Raw genomic sequence first — 13923 nt, forward strand, 5'->3', positions numbered from 1 at the left:
ACTCACACTTCTGTCTGTATGTTTTTCTAAAGATGGACACTTTTTTTTTTTTTGCAGTTTCAATCTTTCAAAACAGCCCATTGATGCTGGATAAAAATATGATTTAAAAAAAAAAATCATATTTCTTGATTTGTTTTCCAGTTGCTGCCTGGTCCGGCCTGAGAGTGATGCGCAGTGTGCGAAACAGGTCAGTTGTGTGTTTTGTTGTTTGTTTTGTATTTCAGCAGCTCACTTCTCACTTGTCTTCTGTCCATACACTGACCCCTGTGTGTTTTTCTTTGACTATGCGGTATGTGCTATGTTGTTTCAGTGGTTTATGATGATTGCTCTATATCAGACGTCCACGATTTCAAAGTCAGCTGTTCCAGGCTGATTTTGACCAAAATTGTACAAGTGTGTGGAAAAGAAAATGCCGTGCACAGGTTGTGGTTGTTATATCAGAGAGAGAGAACGCTGAACGCTGAACGACTTTAATGACTCAGGCCTTAACAGCCCCTATCATGACATTTGTGAGAATATGCATTAAAAAAAAAAAGCAAAAAAAAGCCACATGTCCATTATATTCAGCCGTCATACAGACAGACGCACACACACACAAACCCTTCACATGACAAACAACAATCCAAACATACACTTTGTCATGCTCATCCATTCACACACTCACGTTCTAATACCAGAGAGAGAGAATGAATGAGAGAGAGAGAGAACGGAAAGAAGGGACTGAAGATGCAATTTGGAGGGATTAAAAGCCAATATGACTGTTTAGTACAGTTATTGTTGGGTTTTTTTGAAAGATTTTTTTATAACATGTGAATGTACATATTCAGCCCCACCCTTTCCTCCAAATGATGGGCGCAATAGCCGAGTGGTTAAAGCGTTGGACTTTCAATCTGAGGGTCCCAGGTTTGAATCTCGGTAGTGGCGTCTGGTGGATGTAGATTTTTCTGATCTCCCAGGTCAACATATGTGCAGACCTGCTAGTGCCTGAGCTCCCCCTTTGTTCGTGTGTATATACACATGCAGAAGATCAGATACACACATTAAAGATCCAGTAATCCATGTCAGTGTTCTGTGGGTTATGGAAGCAAGAAGATACCCAGCATGCACACCCCAGAAAACAGAGTAGGGCTGCCTTCATGGAGAGGTAAAAACGGTCATACATGTAAAAGCCCTATCATGTACATAGAGTGAACGTGGGAATCACAGCCCATGAACGAATAAGGAGGAGAAAGTCCAATGCTTTAACTCACTCAGTACGGCCAGTCCTCTCTTCTCTTCTACACAGACCCCTCGGATGTCCAGTGGGTGTCTGAATGACCCAACCTTTAGCTTCCATCATCAGAATTGGTATTCTTTGTCAGTATTCACCTCTTCAGTATAAGAGCCTTCCGCTTGCAATATTTTGATGATGATATTTGGGGTGAAACGCTGTTAACATCGTCTCTTTCGCCGTTCGTATGGAGAGAGTTAACCACTCGGTTATTGCACCTGTGGTGGTGGTGGTGGTGGTGGTGTGTGTGTGTGTGTGTGTGTGTGTGTGTGTGTGTGTGTGTGTGTCAGGTGGAGAAGAGTCTGATGGAGGCCCTGCACCAGCACCTGCCTCACTTCTTCCCCCAGCTGGACCTGCCCCTGGCCGCTCACTGCCTGCCCCTCCTCGCCCACAACATCGGCCTCTTCCTGCACGACACTGAGATCTGCAAGTCCCTCATCAACAGGTGAGTCAGTGTGTATTGTCTGCAAGTCCCTCCCTCATCAACAGGTGAGTCAGCGTGCATTGTCTGCAAGTCCCTCATCAACAGGTGAGTCAGCGTGTGTTATCTGCAAGTCCCTCCCTCATCAACAGGTGAGTCCGTGTTGTCTGCAAGTCCCTCCCTCATCAACAGGTGAGTCCGTGTTGTCGGCAAGTCCCTCCCTCATAAACAGGTGAGTCCATGTTGTCGGCAAGTCCCTCCCTCATCAGCAGGTGAGTCAGCGTGTGTTGTCGGCAAGTCCCTCCCTCATAAACAGGTGGGTCAGTGTTGTCTGCAAGTCCCTCCCTCATCAACAGGTGAGTCAGTGATGTCTGCAAGTCCCTCATCAACAGGTGAGTCAGTGTTGTCTGCAAGTCCCTCCCTCATCAACAGGTGAGTCAGTGTTGTCTGCAAGTCCCTCATCAACAGGTGAGTCAGTGTTGTCGGCAAGTCCCTCATCAACAGGTGAGTCAGTGTTGTCGGCAAGTCCCTCATCAACAGGTGAGTCAGTGTTGTCTGCAAATCGCTCCCTCATCAATCAGGTGAGTCAGTGATGTCTGCAAGTCCCTCATCAACAGGTGAGTCAGTGTTGTCGGCAAGTCCCTCATCAACAGGTGAGTCAGTGTTGTCTGCAAGTCCCTCATCAACAGGTGAGTCAGTGTTGTCTGCAAGTCCCTCCCTCATCAACAGGTGAGTCAGTGTGCATTTTCAACACGCTATGAATGTGGTGTGTGCTGTGTGCAGTTTCAACACGCTGTGAAAGTGGTGTGCGTTGTGTGTGCTGTGTGCAGTTTCAACACGCTATGAAAGTGATGGGTGTTGTGTGTGCTGTGTGCAGTTTCAACACGCTATGAAAGTGGTGTGCGTTGTGTGTGCTGTGTGCAGTTTCAACACGCTGTGAAAGTGATGGGTGTTGTGTGTGATGTGTGCAGTTTCAACACGCTGTGAAAGTAATGGGGTTGTGTGTGCTGTGTGCAGTTTCAACACGCTATGAAAGTGGTGTGCGTTGTGTGTGCTGTGTGCAGTTTCAACACGCTATGAAAGTGGTGTGTGTTGTGTGTGCTGTGTGCAGTTTCAACACGCTTTGAAAGTGGTGTGTGTTGTGTGTGCTGTGTGTAGTTTCAACACACTATGAAAGTGGTGTGCGTTGTGTGTGCTGTGTGCAGTTTCAACACGCTGTGAAAGTGGTGTGTGTTGTGTGTGCTGTGTGCAGTTTCAACACGCTATGAAAGTGGTGTGCGTTGTGTGTGCTGTGTGCAGTTTCAACACGCTATGAAAGTGGTGTGTGCTGTGTGTAGTTTCAACACGCTATGAAAGTGGTGTGTGCTGTGTGCAGTTTCAACACACTGTGAAAGTGGTGTGCGTTGTGTGTGCTGTGTGCAGTTTCAACACACTGTGAAAGTGGTGTGCGTTGTGTGTGCTGTGTGCAGTTTCAACACGCTATGAAAGTGGTGTGCGTTGTGTGTGCTGTGTGCAGTTTCAACACGCTGTGAAAGTGGTGGGTGTTGTGTGTGCTGTGTGCAGTTTCAACACGCTGTGAAAGTGGTGTGTGTTGTGTGTGCTGTATGCTGTTTCAACACGCTATGAAAGTGGTGGGTGTTGCGTGTGCTGTGTGCAGTTTCAACACGCTATGAAAGTGGTGTGCGTTGTGTGTGCTGTGTGCAGTTTCAACACGCTATGAAAGTGGTGTGCGTTGTGTGTGCTGTGTGCAGTTTCAACACGCTGTGAAAGTGGTGTGCGTTGTGTGTGCTGTGTGCAGTTTCAACACGCTGTGACAGTGGTGTGCGTTGTGTGTGCTGTGTGCAGTTTCAACACGCTGTGCCAGTGCACCAAGAAGTGGTTTGCCAGCACAACAGCCCTCACCGATGGCGACATGTCCCTCAGGTGTGTCTACTTCACCATCCGTGAACTGACCGCCGTCATCGCCCTCAAGGTAAGCCTCATTGACGGTGTATCCCTTCCTTTTGATTGATCGAGGATGCTAATGGTGATGATGATGATGATGATGATGATGGCAGGTTCCTTGGAGCCGAGAAGTGTCATTGAGAAGAAAGTCCTTGGCGACAGATCCTCCGGTGGCTTTGCAGGCCGATTCTTGATTGATGTGGATTGCTATATAGAGCCAACCCTCCGTCAGAGACCAAGCTGCAAGCGCTTTACAAACTATGGAGTCATTATTTTGCACGGCAGTGTACCTCCCACTTTGGTAGAACCGACTCTGAGCTGCCTTTTTAGTTACTCCTTTCATTTCTTGTGTCGTTCAGTCAGGCTTCAGTCATGCTCGCACACACAGACACAGACACACACACTCACACACACACACTCACACACACACACACACACACACACACACAAGCATGCACACAAAAGCACACATACACACATACACACAGGCATGCACACAATAGCACACACACACACAGAGACACACACACAGACACACACACACACGCATGCACACAAAAGCACACACACACACACACACACAGACACACACACACACACACACACACACACACACATACATATCATTCTTTGGCTGTGACATGTGTAAACATGTCTGACGAAATCAGTTCTTCCCACGCATTACAAATAATTTCAACAACACTTCACTTCTTTTTTTTTTTTTTTAGCACAAAAAAAATTGAGAAGGAGGAAAAAAGAATTTGCCAAAGTCAATTTGTTGTGATATTGCTTTCTTCTTTAAGGAATGATAATACATCTTCATGCTCTCTTATAAGACGGGCGCAATAGCCAAGTGGTTAAAGCGTTGGACTTTCAATCAGAGGTTCGAATCATGGTGACGGCGCCTGGTGGGTGAAGGGTGGAGATTTTTACGATCTCCCAGGTCAACATATGTGCAGACCTGCTAGTGCCTGAACCCCCTTCGTGTGTATGATGCACGTTAAAGATCCTTTAATCCATGTCAGCGTTCGGTGTGTTATGAAAACAAAAACATACCCAGCATGCACACCCCCGAAAACGGAGCATGGCTGCCTACATGGCGGGGTAAAAACGGTCATGCACGTAAAAGCCCACTCGTGTACATACGCGTGTACGTGGGAGTTGCAGCCCACGAAAGCAGAAGAAGAAATGCTCTCTTATACAGGTCTGTTCTTCTCTTCTGTCTGTTTATGGTTGTTGTTTTTTTTTGTTTTTGTTTTTTCATTTTTTGACCACACTCACTTTTTCATTGTATGCATGTTTGTCTGTCTTGTCTGTATGTATGTATGAATGTAAGTATGTATGTATGCATCTGTGTATATATGTGTGTGTTTATTTATTTATTTATTCATTTCAGTATTCCTTGTGGCCCCAGTACACTTGGTAACAAAGACATATTCTATTCTATTCTATTTATTTATCTACATATCTTTATATATCATTATTTCTCTTTTGTCGTTATTCATCATCTGTTTCGTGGAGTGCGTTATAGACATTGGCATTTTCTCAGGAAACAGATCAGAGAAGGGATGCACACCATGCTAGTGATGCTGACCGGGACTCCAAGGGGTAGGGGATGGGGGGCGGGGGGAGGAAGGGGGGGTTCTGCTGCTGTATTTGGATTTCTGTGTTGGCATTTTGGCGATGAAGAAATAAAATATAGAAACATATTTTTTCGTCTGTTTAATTTTGTTTTTGGTATGAAGACATATTTCTGTTGAGGTGCTTCCAGACCCAGACTGTAGACTTTTTAATTTCAATATTACAAAAATCAGACACTCCCATAATGACAGATTAGTAGAAGTATACAGTGAATCTTCTTCTTCTGTGTTCATGGGCTGCAACTCCCACGTTCACTTGTATGTACACGAGTGGGTTTTTACGTGTATGACCGTTTTTACACCGCCATGTAGGCAGCCATACTCTGCTTTCAGGGGGGTGGGGTGGGGGGTGTATGCTGGGTATGTTCCTGTTTCCATAACCCACAGAACATGGATTACAGGACCTTTAACGAGCGTATTTGATCTTCTGTTTGCGTATACACACGAAAGGGGTTCAGGCATAAGCAGGTCTGCACATATGTTGAACTTGGAGATCGTAAAAATCTCCATCCTTTACCCACCAGGCGCCGTTACCGAGATTCGAACCCAGGACCCTCAGATTAAAAGTCCAACACTTTAACCACTCTGCTGTTGCACCCATCGGACCAAGAGACAAGCACTTAAAGAGGCCAACGAGGGTGGCAGCATGATCAGAGAGCAGGCAAAACAGGAAACAGGTGAACCTGACCTGCTTCCCCTCACAGTGTGTGCAGTGTGCTGTGGAAAATACTGAATTTTCTGAGTGATGCATGACTGATGCGTCGTGACCTCTTGTTTGTTTCCAGAGCCTGGACTTTGCCTTGCTGCAGAAGATACTGAACTGCTACCTCACGGTGTGTGAGTCGTTACAGCCTGAGACACACATCCCACTGCTGCTGCAGGGGGTCTCGGCAAGGCTGAGCGACGTGAGTCTTGTCTTACCTCCCTTCCTCCCCGCCAATGTCAGCTTTTCATTCCCCTTGGTTTCTTTGTTTGCCTTCTTCTTCTTCTTTGTCTTCTTCTTCTTCTGCGTTTGTGGGTTGCAGCTCCTACATACACACAGGTGTATGAGTGGGTTTTAACATGTATGACTGTTTTTACTACACCATGAAGGCTGTTTTTTGGGGCTGTGCATTCTGGGTATGTTCTTGTTTCCTAACCCCCCAAATGCTGACACGGATAAAGGGATCATTACCATGCGAATTTGATCTCCTGATTGCATACACACGTGAAGGGGATTCAGGTACAAGCAAGTCTGTACATCTGGTGATCTGGGAGACTGGAAAAAACAGGTGCTGTGACCGAGATTTGAACCCAGGGTACTCAGATTGGAATGTCTTAACGTTATGACCACTCGGTTGTTGCGTCCATTTGTCTGTCTGTCTGTCTGTCTGTCTGTCAGCAGGATTAAGCAAAACGTTGTGGACAGATTTTCCTGAAATGTCTGTGGAAGTGGTGGCCATGGTCCAAGCACCTGTTGATCAGAGCTGGGAGGTGGTCTGGAAATAGGGACTTTTTTTTTTTTTTTTTTTAACAGAGTCTTCATCATTGGGAAACAATAGTGAACAGTGACAGTTAGTGTGTGGGGTGTACTGAGAGAACATGGATGAGTTCCCGATGAAACTTTGTGGAACATACAGGCTGTGGGATTTGGATAAACAAGGAAGATTTGGGTGGTGGTTTTGTTTTCTCAGTCTTGGATCTAGAGAGTTTCTACAGAATTTTTCTCCATTGGAAAATTGATATTTCTGCTCCCCCTTATTTGGTTCCTGTTTTTATTTTTCAAAGGCATTTTCAGAAAAACAAAATGTCTTTTCTTTTTAACCTGTATTGTTTTCCTCCTTGTGTGTGTGTGTGTGTGTGTGTGTGTGTGTGTGTGTGCGTGTGTGTATGTCTGCATGTGTATGTGTGAGTGCATGTGTGGATGTGTATGGGTGTGTTTGTATATGCACAGATGTCTGTGAGAACACATGTGTGTGTTATGTATGTGTGTGTGTGTGTGTGTGTGTGTGCATGCAGCCTTAGTTGTTTGTGTGTGCATGTGTGTGTGTATGTGCATGCGTGTGCTTATGTGTGTGCACATGTGCTCATACACCTGTGTGTACAATCACCTGTGTGTATGATCATGAACATGCACTCATACATCAGTTTGAATGAAAGTGTGTGTGTGTGTGTGTGAGTGTGTGTGTGTGTGTGCACAGTGAAGAGGTGTGTGTGTGTGTGTGTGTGTGTGTGTGTATGTGTGTGTGTGTGTGTGTGTGTGTGTGTATGTGAGTGTGTGTTTTTGTGTTTGCGTGTGTGTGTGTTGTGTGTGTGCGTGTGCACAGACAGTGAAGGGGTGTATTTGTGTGTGTGTGAGTGTGTGTGTGTGTGTGTGTGTACATCTGTGTATGTGTGTATGTGTGTACATGTATGTGTGTGTGTGTGTGTGTGTACATACACACACAGTGAAGAGGGGGGTGTTGTGACGTCACTGTGCAGAGCGGGTTCCACGTGGACCCAGTGGAAGGGTCCTGTGACCTGGACGTGACGCTGTGCTGGAACCGACCCCAGCTGCCCCCAGGCTTCGGTCAGAACCACTCGGCCCCCCCGCCTGACGAGGACAGTCTTGACCACGTGTCCTACACAGGCATGTCTCCTGTGACCCTGGGTCGGGATGGTTTTGTGTGCAGTGCTCTGCTCTGCTGTGTTGCGTTTTGTCGTTTTCAGTTTCTCAAGGAGGCGTCACAAATCCGTATATAGCGCTACACCTCATCTGCTCAGCAGAACCCTAACCTGACAGCAGCATAACCTGGTTGCGTTAGTCGGACTTTGAGCGAGTGCGTGTATATCTGTGTTACCTATAAGTGCGGATTTCTTCTGCGGAATTTTGTCAGTGGACACCGTCGCTGATCTTGCCGTGGGTTCTTCTTCAGTGTGTGTGCTGCGTATGGTGCCTCAGTTTATTGTCTCATCCAAATGACTTCTGTGTTGTACTCATATGTAATGTGTTGTGTTGTATTTGTTGTGTTTTGTTGCGCTGTATGGTATTGTACTGGATTGTAAAGTATTCGTTTGTACTGTGGTATACTGTTCTGTGTTGTGTTGTGGTGTGTTGTATTTTACTGTATTGTTTGGTGTTGTATGGTAGCATACTGTATGTATTGTATTGTATTGTACTGTATTGTATAGTAATGCACTTTGTGACGACAGATTTTTCTGTGTGAAATTCAGGCTTCTCTTCCCGGGGACAGCACGTAACCATGGTTGCTGCGCCACCTCATCAAAGTTCATTTTTGTGCACAGTTTTGCCAGAGACCACCCTTTTGTTGTGGAGGTTTTTTTGTTGTTGTTTTTTTTACTGTGCACAAGGTGCACGCTGCACACAGGACCTCAGTTTATCATCTCGTTCAAAAGACTAGCACCCAGACCACCAATCAAGGGGGGCGGGGGGTCTAAAAATCCCAGTACATTCTGTATAGGACTGGAACCTGTGAACACTTGCTTCCTAGTCAGATTCATTGGCACGTGGCCACTTGTCTGAAAAGTTAGACAACACATGTGGGAGGGAGTATTTTCTTGTCATATGGATTTCTGTATTGGCATTCTGGCGATTATTTTCTCTCGTCTGAAGTTTCTTTTCCGTTATTTTATTTTGTTTCAGCATTAAGACATGCATTTCAGTTGAGTGACCCAAAAACCCTGGCTGCAAATATTTCAGTATTGTAAAACAAAACAAAACAAACCCCCCAAAATCAGTCTCTCTTCACCCATGACAACAGCCCTGGTTCACCAGAAAAAGTGTTTCAGTTTCAATGAGGCATCAAAGTGTGTGGACTGATCCACAACACATTTGATTTTTTATTGTTTTAGATTAATAGTGGTTGTGGAGTGTTGGGTAGGGGGGAGGTTGGACGGATGGCAAATGTATAACCTACACGACGGGCGCAATAGCCGAGTGGTTAAAGCATTGGACTGTCAATCTGAGGGTCCCGGGTTCGAATCACGGTGACGGCGCCTGGTGGGTGAAGGGTGGAGATTTTTACGATCTCCCAGGTCAACATATGTGCAGACCTGCTAGTGCCTCAACCCCCTTCGTGTGTATATGCAAGCAGAAGATCAAATGCGCACGTTAAAGATCCTGTAATCCATGTCAGCGTTCGGTGAGTTATGGAAACAAGAACATACCCAGCATGCACACCCCCGAAAACGGAGTATGGCTGCCTACATGGCGGGGTAAAAACGGTCATACACGTAAAAGCCCACTCGTGTGCATATGAGTGAACGTGGGAGTTGCAGCCCATGAACACAGAAGAAGAAGAAGAAGAAGTATAACCTACAGACTGAACCAGTATGTTGGTCATGCCTTGAGAGCCTGCCATGAGTATGTGTAAAGCATTAAGTTAAAAGAAAATTAAATGACCAAATAAGTAAATGAAATAGAAGAGAACAAAAAATGAAAGAGCGCCTTGGCAGAGTCAGCTAGGGGTTGGACATCTGATCCAGTGTTACCCCGTGGTCAGGGCTCAGAGTTGTGTTCCGATGTCGCACTGTGTTGTAGGGAAGGGCACTTTACCCTGATTTTCCTCTCTCCACCCAGATTTGTATTTATATTTCTCTTTTTTTTTTGTCAGAACAGATTTCTTTGTGTGAAATTTGGGCTGCTCTCCCCAGGGAGAGCGTGTCGCTATACTGAGAGCGCCACCCATTTTTTGGTATTTTTTCCTGCGCGCAGTTTTATTCATTTTTCCTATCGAAGTGGATTTTTCTACAGAATTTTGCCAGGGGAACCCTTATGTTGCCATGGGTTCTTTTATGTGCGCAAAGTGCATGCTGCACACAGGACCTCAGTTTATCATCTCATCCGAATGACTAGTGTCCAGACCACCACTCAAGGTTTAGTGTAGGGGAATAAAATACCAGCAACTGAGCCGTGATTCAAACCAGCGTGCTCAGATTTTCTCGCTTCCTAGGCGGATGCGTTACCTCTAGGCCATCACTCCATGCAAATGGGTACCTGGCTTCAGTCAGGGAAGGTTAAAATAGTGGAAGGCCCCACCTTCCTATGCGGAGCTCTAGACACAGTGGGTATGAATTCACTGCCCTGATGGTCATTAAAGGCTATGGCTTTGCATTGAATTTCTTTGTTTTGTCACAACAGATTTATCTGCATGAAATTCAGGCTGCTCTCCCTTTGGAGAGCATGTCACTACAGTGCAACGTCATTCTTTTTTTTCTTTTTCTTTTTTTTTTCTGTCTAAGTATGTTTGTTTTGCTATCAAAGTAGATTTTTCTTTAGAATTTTGCCATGGGCAACCCTTTTTATTCCCTTGATTTCTTTTGCAATGCACTGGGTGCGTGCTGCACACAGGACCTTGGTTTATCATCGCATCCAAATGCCTAGCGTCCAGACCACCACTCCAGGTCTAGTGGAGGGGAGGAGAATTGTGGTGAGAGGGACATGTTACCACTAGGCCATCACTCATCTTAGGGACATTTTTAACCTTTTTTTTTTCTAACTTTTTCGCAGATTCTCTTGCTAACCAGATGGACGAACATGTTACCACTTCTTCTTCTTCTTTTTCTGCGTTCGTGGGCTGCAACTCCCACGTTCACGCGTATGCATACGAGTGGGCTTTTACGTGTATGACCGTTTTTACCCCGCCATGTAGGCAGCCATACTCCGTTTTCGGGGGTGTGCATGCTGGGTATGTTCTTGTTTCCATCACCCACCAAACGCTGACATGGATTAAAGGATCTTTAACGTGCGTATTTGATCATCTGCTTGCGTATACACACAAAGGGGGTTCAGGCACTAGCAGGTCTGCACATATGTTGACCTGGGAGATCGTAAAAATCTCCACCCTTCACCCACCAGGCGCCGTCACCGTAATTCGAACCCGGGACCCTCAGATTGACAGTCCAACGCTTTAACCACTCGGCTATTGCGCCCGTCGAACATGTTACCACTAAACCACCGCCCAACTCAGGGACCTGTACCTTTTTAAAACTTTTTTCCAAAACGACAGAGGAGAGTGAGAGCGACACCAGCCTGAACCGCAGCAGCAGCAGCCTGGGTCTGCAGATGTACAACCGCACCGGACGCAGACGCACGCTCAGCACCACCGACGACATCCTGGAGATCCGAGAGATCGCCGCTCGCCTCAGTCCACGGGGCAGGATGGAGGCGCAGCAGGCAGAGGGGAACGTGGAGGAGGGAGAGGAGGAGGATGAAGAGGAGGACGAGGAGGAGGAGGAGGAAGAAAGTGACTGGGACAGCTGGAGTGAGGAGGAGGAGGCCGGGGAAGAGTTGTCCACCCTGAAGTCGCACTTCCGGGACTTCTTTCAGCGCCTGGTGGATATGTATGGTGCTGGTGAGGACCTTGGGTTTTTTTTTCGTTTTTTTTTTTTAGATACTGATTTTTTAATATTTTCTTTATTAAATGCTTCTGTGTGGGCTGATTTCATGCCTTTAAAATTCAGCTAGTTTTGTAAGGGTTTCTATTCCCCTCCCCTATGATTTTTTTAATCTTTTAAAATTGAACACTTTTTTTAGGGCTATTTCATGCTTATGACACAACTGGTACAGTTAGGTTTCTATTCCCCACCCCCCCACTCACCCCAATTGTCACAGATTTGTGATTTGATAAAAAGAGTGTTGCCATATCAGGGTTATTGTTTACCACATGTTGTACTGTGAACATTTTCGTCACTTCAGTTGTGTCGAATACAAAAACATTTGTTTAGATATTGATGCTGCATTCTTGTACTCTTTGTATCTTCAGATGCTGTATTGTCCTGTCATAAGAGGTACATGATTGGTTGTCCTCATTTGTGGAAATTGATAAACACTTCATGTTGATAAATGCGGTATTTTACTACAGGGTACTTTGGATCAGAAGGCATAATGTCCTCCATGTGTTCATGAATAACTACTGTCTTGTCCAATTTGTGTTTATAGATGACTTCTGTGCTGCCCTCTTTGGGTTCATAAATAAGTACTGTGTTGTCTTTTTTGTGTTCATTAATGAATACTTTGTTGTCTTGTTTGTGTTCATAAATAACTCCAGTGTTGTCATATTTGTGTTCACAAATAACCTCACTGTTGTCTTGTCTGTGTTCATAAATAACTACTGTGTTGTCCTGTTTGTGTTCATAAATAACTACTGTGTCGTCCTGTTTGTGTTCATAAATAACTACTGTGTCGTCCTGTTTGTGTTCATAATTAACTACTGTGTCGTCCTGTTTGTGTTCATAATTAACTACTGTGTCGTCCTGTTTGTGTTCATAATTAACTACTGTGTCGTTCTGTTTGTGTTCATAAATAACTACTGTGTCGTTCTGGATGTGTTCATGAATAACTACTGTGTCGTCCTGTTTGTGTTCATAAATAACTACTGTGTCGTTCTGGATGTGTTCATAAATAACTACTGTGTCATTCTGTTTGTGTTCATAAATAACTACTGTGTCGTCCTGTTTGTGTTCATAAATAACTACTGTGTCGTTCTGGATGTGTTCATGAATAACAACTGTGTTGTTCTGGATGTGTTCATGAATAACTACTGTGTCGTCCTGTTTGTGTTCATAAATAACTACTGTGTCATTCTGTTTGTGTTCATAAATAACTACTGTGTCATTCTGTTTGTGTTCATAAACAACTACTGTGTCATCCTGTTTGTGTTCATAAATAACTACTGTGTCATTCTGTTTGTGTTCATAAATAACTACTGTGTCGTTCTGTTTGTGTTCATAAATAACTACTGTGTCGTCCTGTTTGTGTTCATAAATAACTACTGTGTCGTCCTGTTTGTGTTCATAAATAACTACTGTGTCGTCCTGTTTGTGTTCATAATTAACTACTGTGTCGTCCTGTTTGTGTTCATAATTAACTACTGTGTCGTCCTGTTTGTGTTCATAATTAACTACTGTGTCGTTCTGTTTGTGTTCATAAATAACTACTGTGTCGTCCTGTTTGTGTTCATAAATAACTACCGTGTCGTCCTGTTTGTGTTCATAAATAACTACTGTGTCATTCTGTTTGTGTTCGTAAAAGAATACCATGTCATACTGTCTGTGTTCACTAACACCTTGGTGTTCTGATGAATGACTTGTGCTGCTTTCAGCCGGGAAGAAGATAGTTGCGGGAGGCGTGGCCAAGCTGGGTGAGAAGGAACAGTCCCTGCTGAAGGATCTGCTGACCTAGCTCCACACCCACCTTCATGTAGTGTGTTGTTGTATGACGGTGACCTAGCTCCACACTCCGTGTAGTGTGTTGTTGTATGATGGTGACCTAGCTCCACACTCCATGTAGCGTGTTGTTGTATGACGGTGACCTAGCTCCACACTCCGTGTAGCGTGTTTTTGTATGACGGTGACCCAGCTCCACACACCATGTAGTGTGTTGTTGTATGACGGTGACCTAGCTCCACACTCCATGTAGTGTGTTGTATGACGGTGACCTAGCTCCACACTCCATGTAGTGTGTTGTTGTATGACGGTGACCTAGCTCCACACTCCATGTAGTGTGTTGTATGACGGTGACCTAGCTCCACACTCCATGTAGCATGTTGTTGTATGACGGTGACCTAGCTTCACACTCCATGTAGTGTGTTGTTGTATGACGGTGACCTAGCTCCACACTCCATGTAGCATGTTGTTGTATGACGGTGACCTAGCTCCACACACCATGT

The 13923-nt window shown here is 45.1% G+C and overlaps 1 protein-coding gene across 1 annotated transcript in view; it reads left to right on the forward strand.

Moving 5' to 3' along the window:
* Nucleotides 1–13704, forward strand: part of LOC143286109 (uncharacterized) — a 48180-nt gene extending 34476 nt beyond the window's left edge. The window contains exons 20-26 of the mRNA XM_076593699.1: nucleotides 142–187; nucleotides 1561–1715; nucleotides 3537–3663; nucleotides 6061–6180; nucleotides 7736–7883; nucleotides 11263–11607; nucleotides 13357–13704. Coding sequence (XP_076449814.1) covers nucleotides 142–187; nucleotides 1561–1715; nucleotides 3537–3663; nucleotides 6061–6180; nucleotides 7736–7883; nucleotides 11263–11607; nucleotides 13357–13436 — 1021 coding nt within the window. The 3' untranslated portion in view covers nucleotides 13437–13704. The remainder of the gene's footprint in view (nucleotides 1–141; nucleotides 188–1560; nucleotides 1716–3536; nucleotides 3664–6060; nucleotides 6181–7735; nucleotides 7884–11262; nucleotides 11608–13356) is intronic.
* The last annotated feature ends 219 nt before the right edge of the window (nucleotides 13705–13923 follow it).

This window comes from Babylonia areolata, chromosome 9, assembly GCF_041734735.1.
Source record: "Babylonia areolata isolate BAREFJ2019XMU chromosome 9, ASM4173473v1, whole genome shotgun sequence".
Taxonomy (NCBI): domain Eukaryota; kingdom Metazoa; phylum Mollusca; class Gastropoda; order Neogastropoda; family Buccinidae; genus Babylonia; species Babylonia areolata.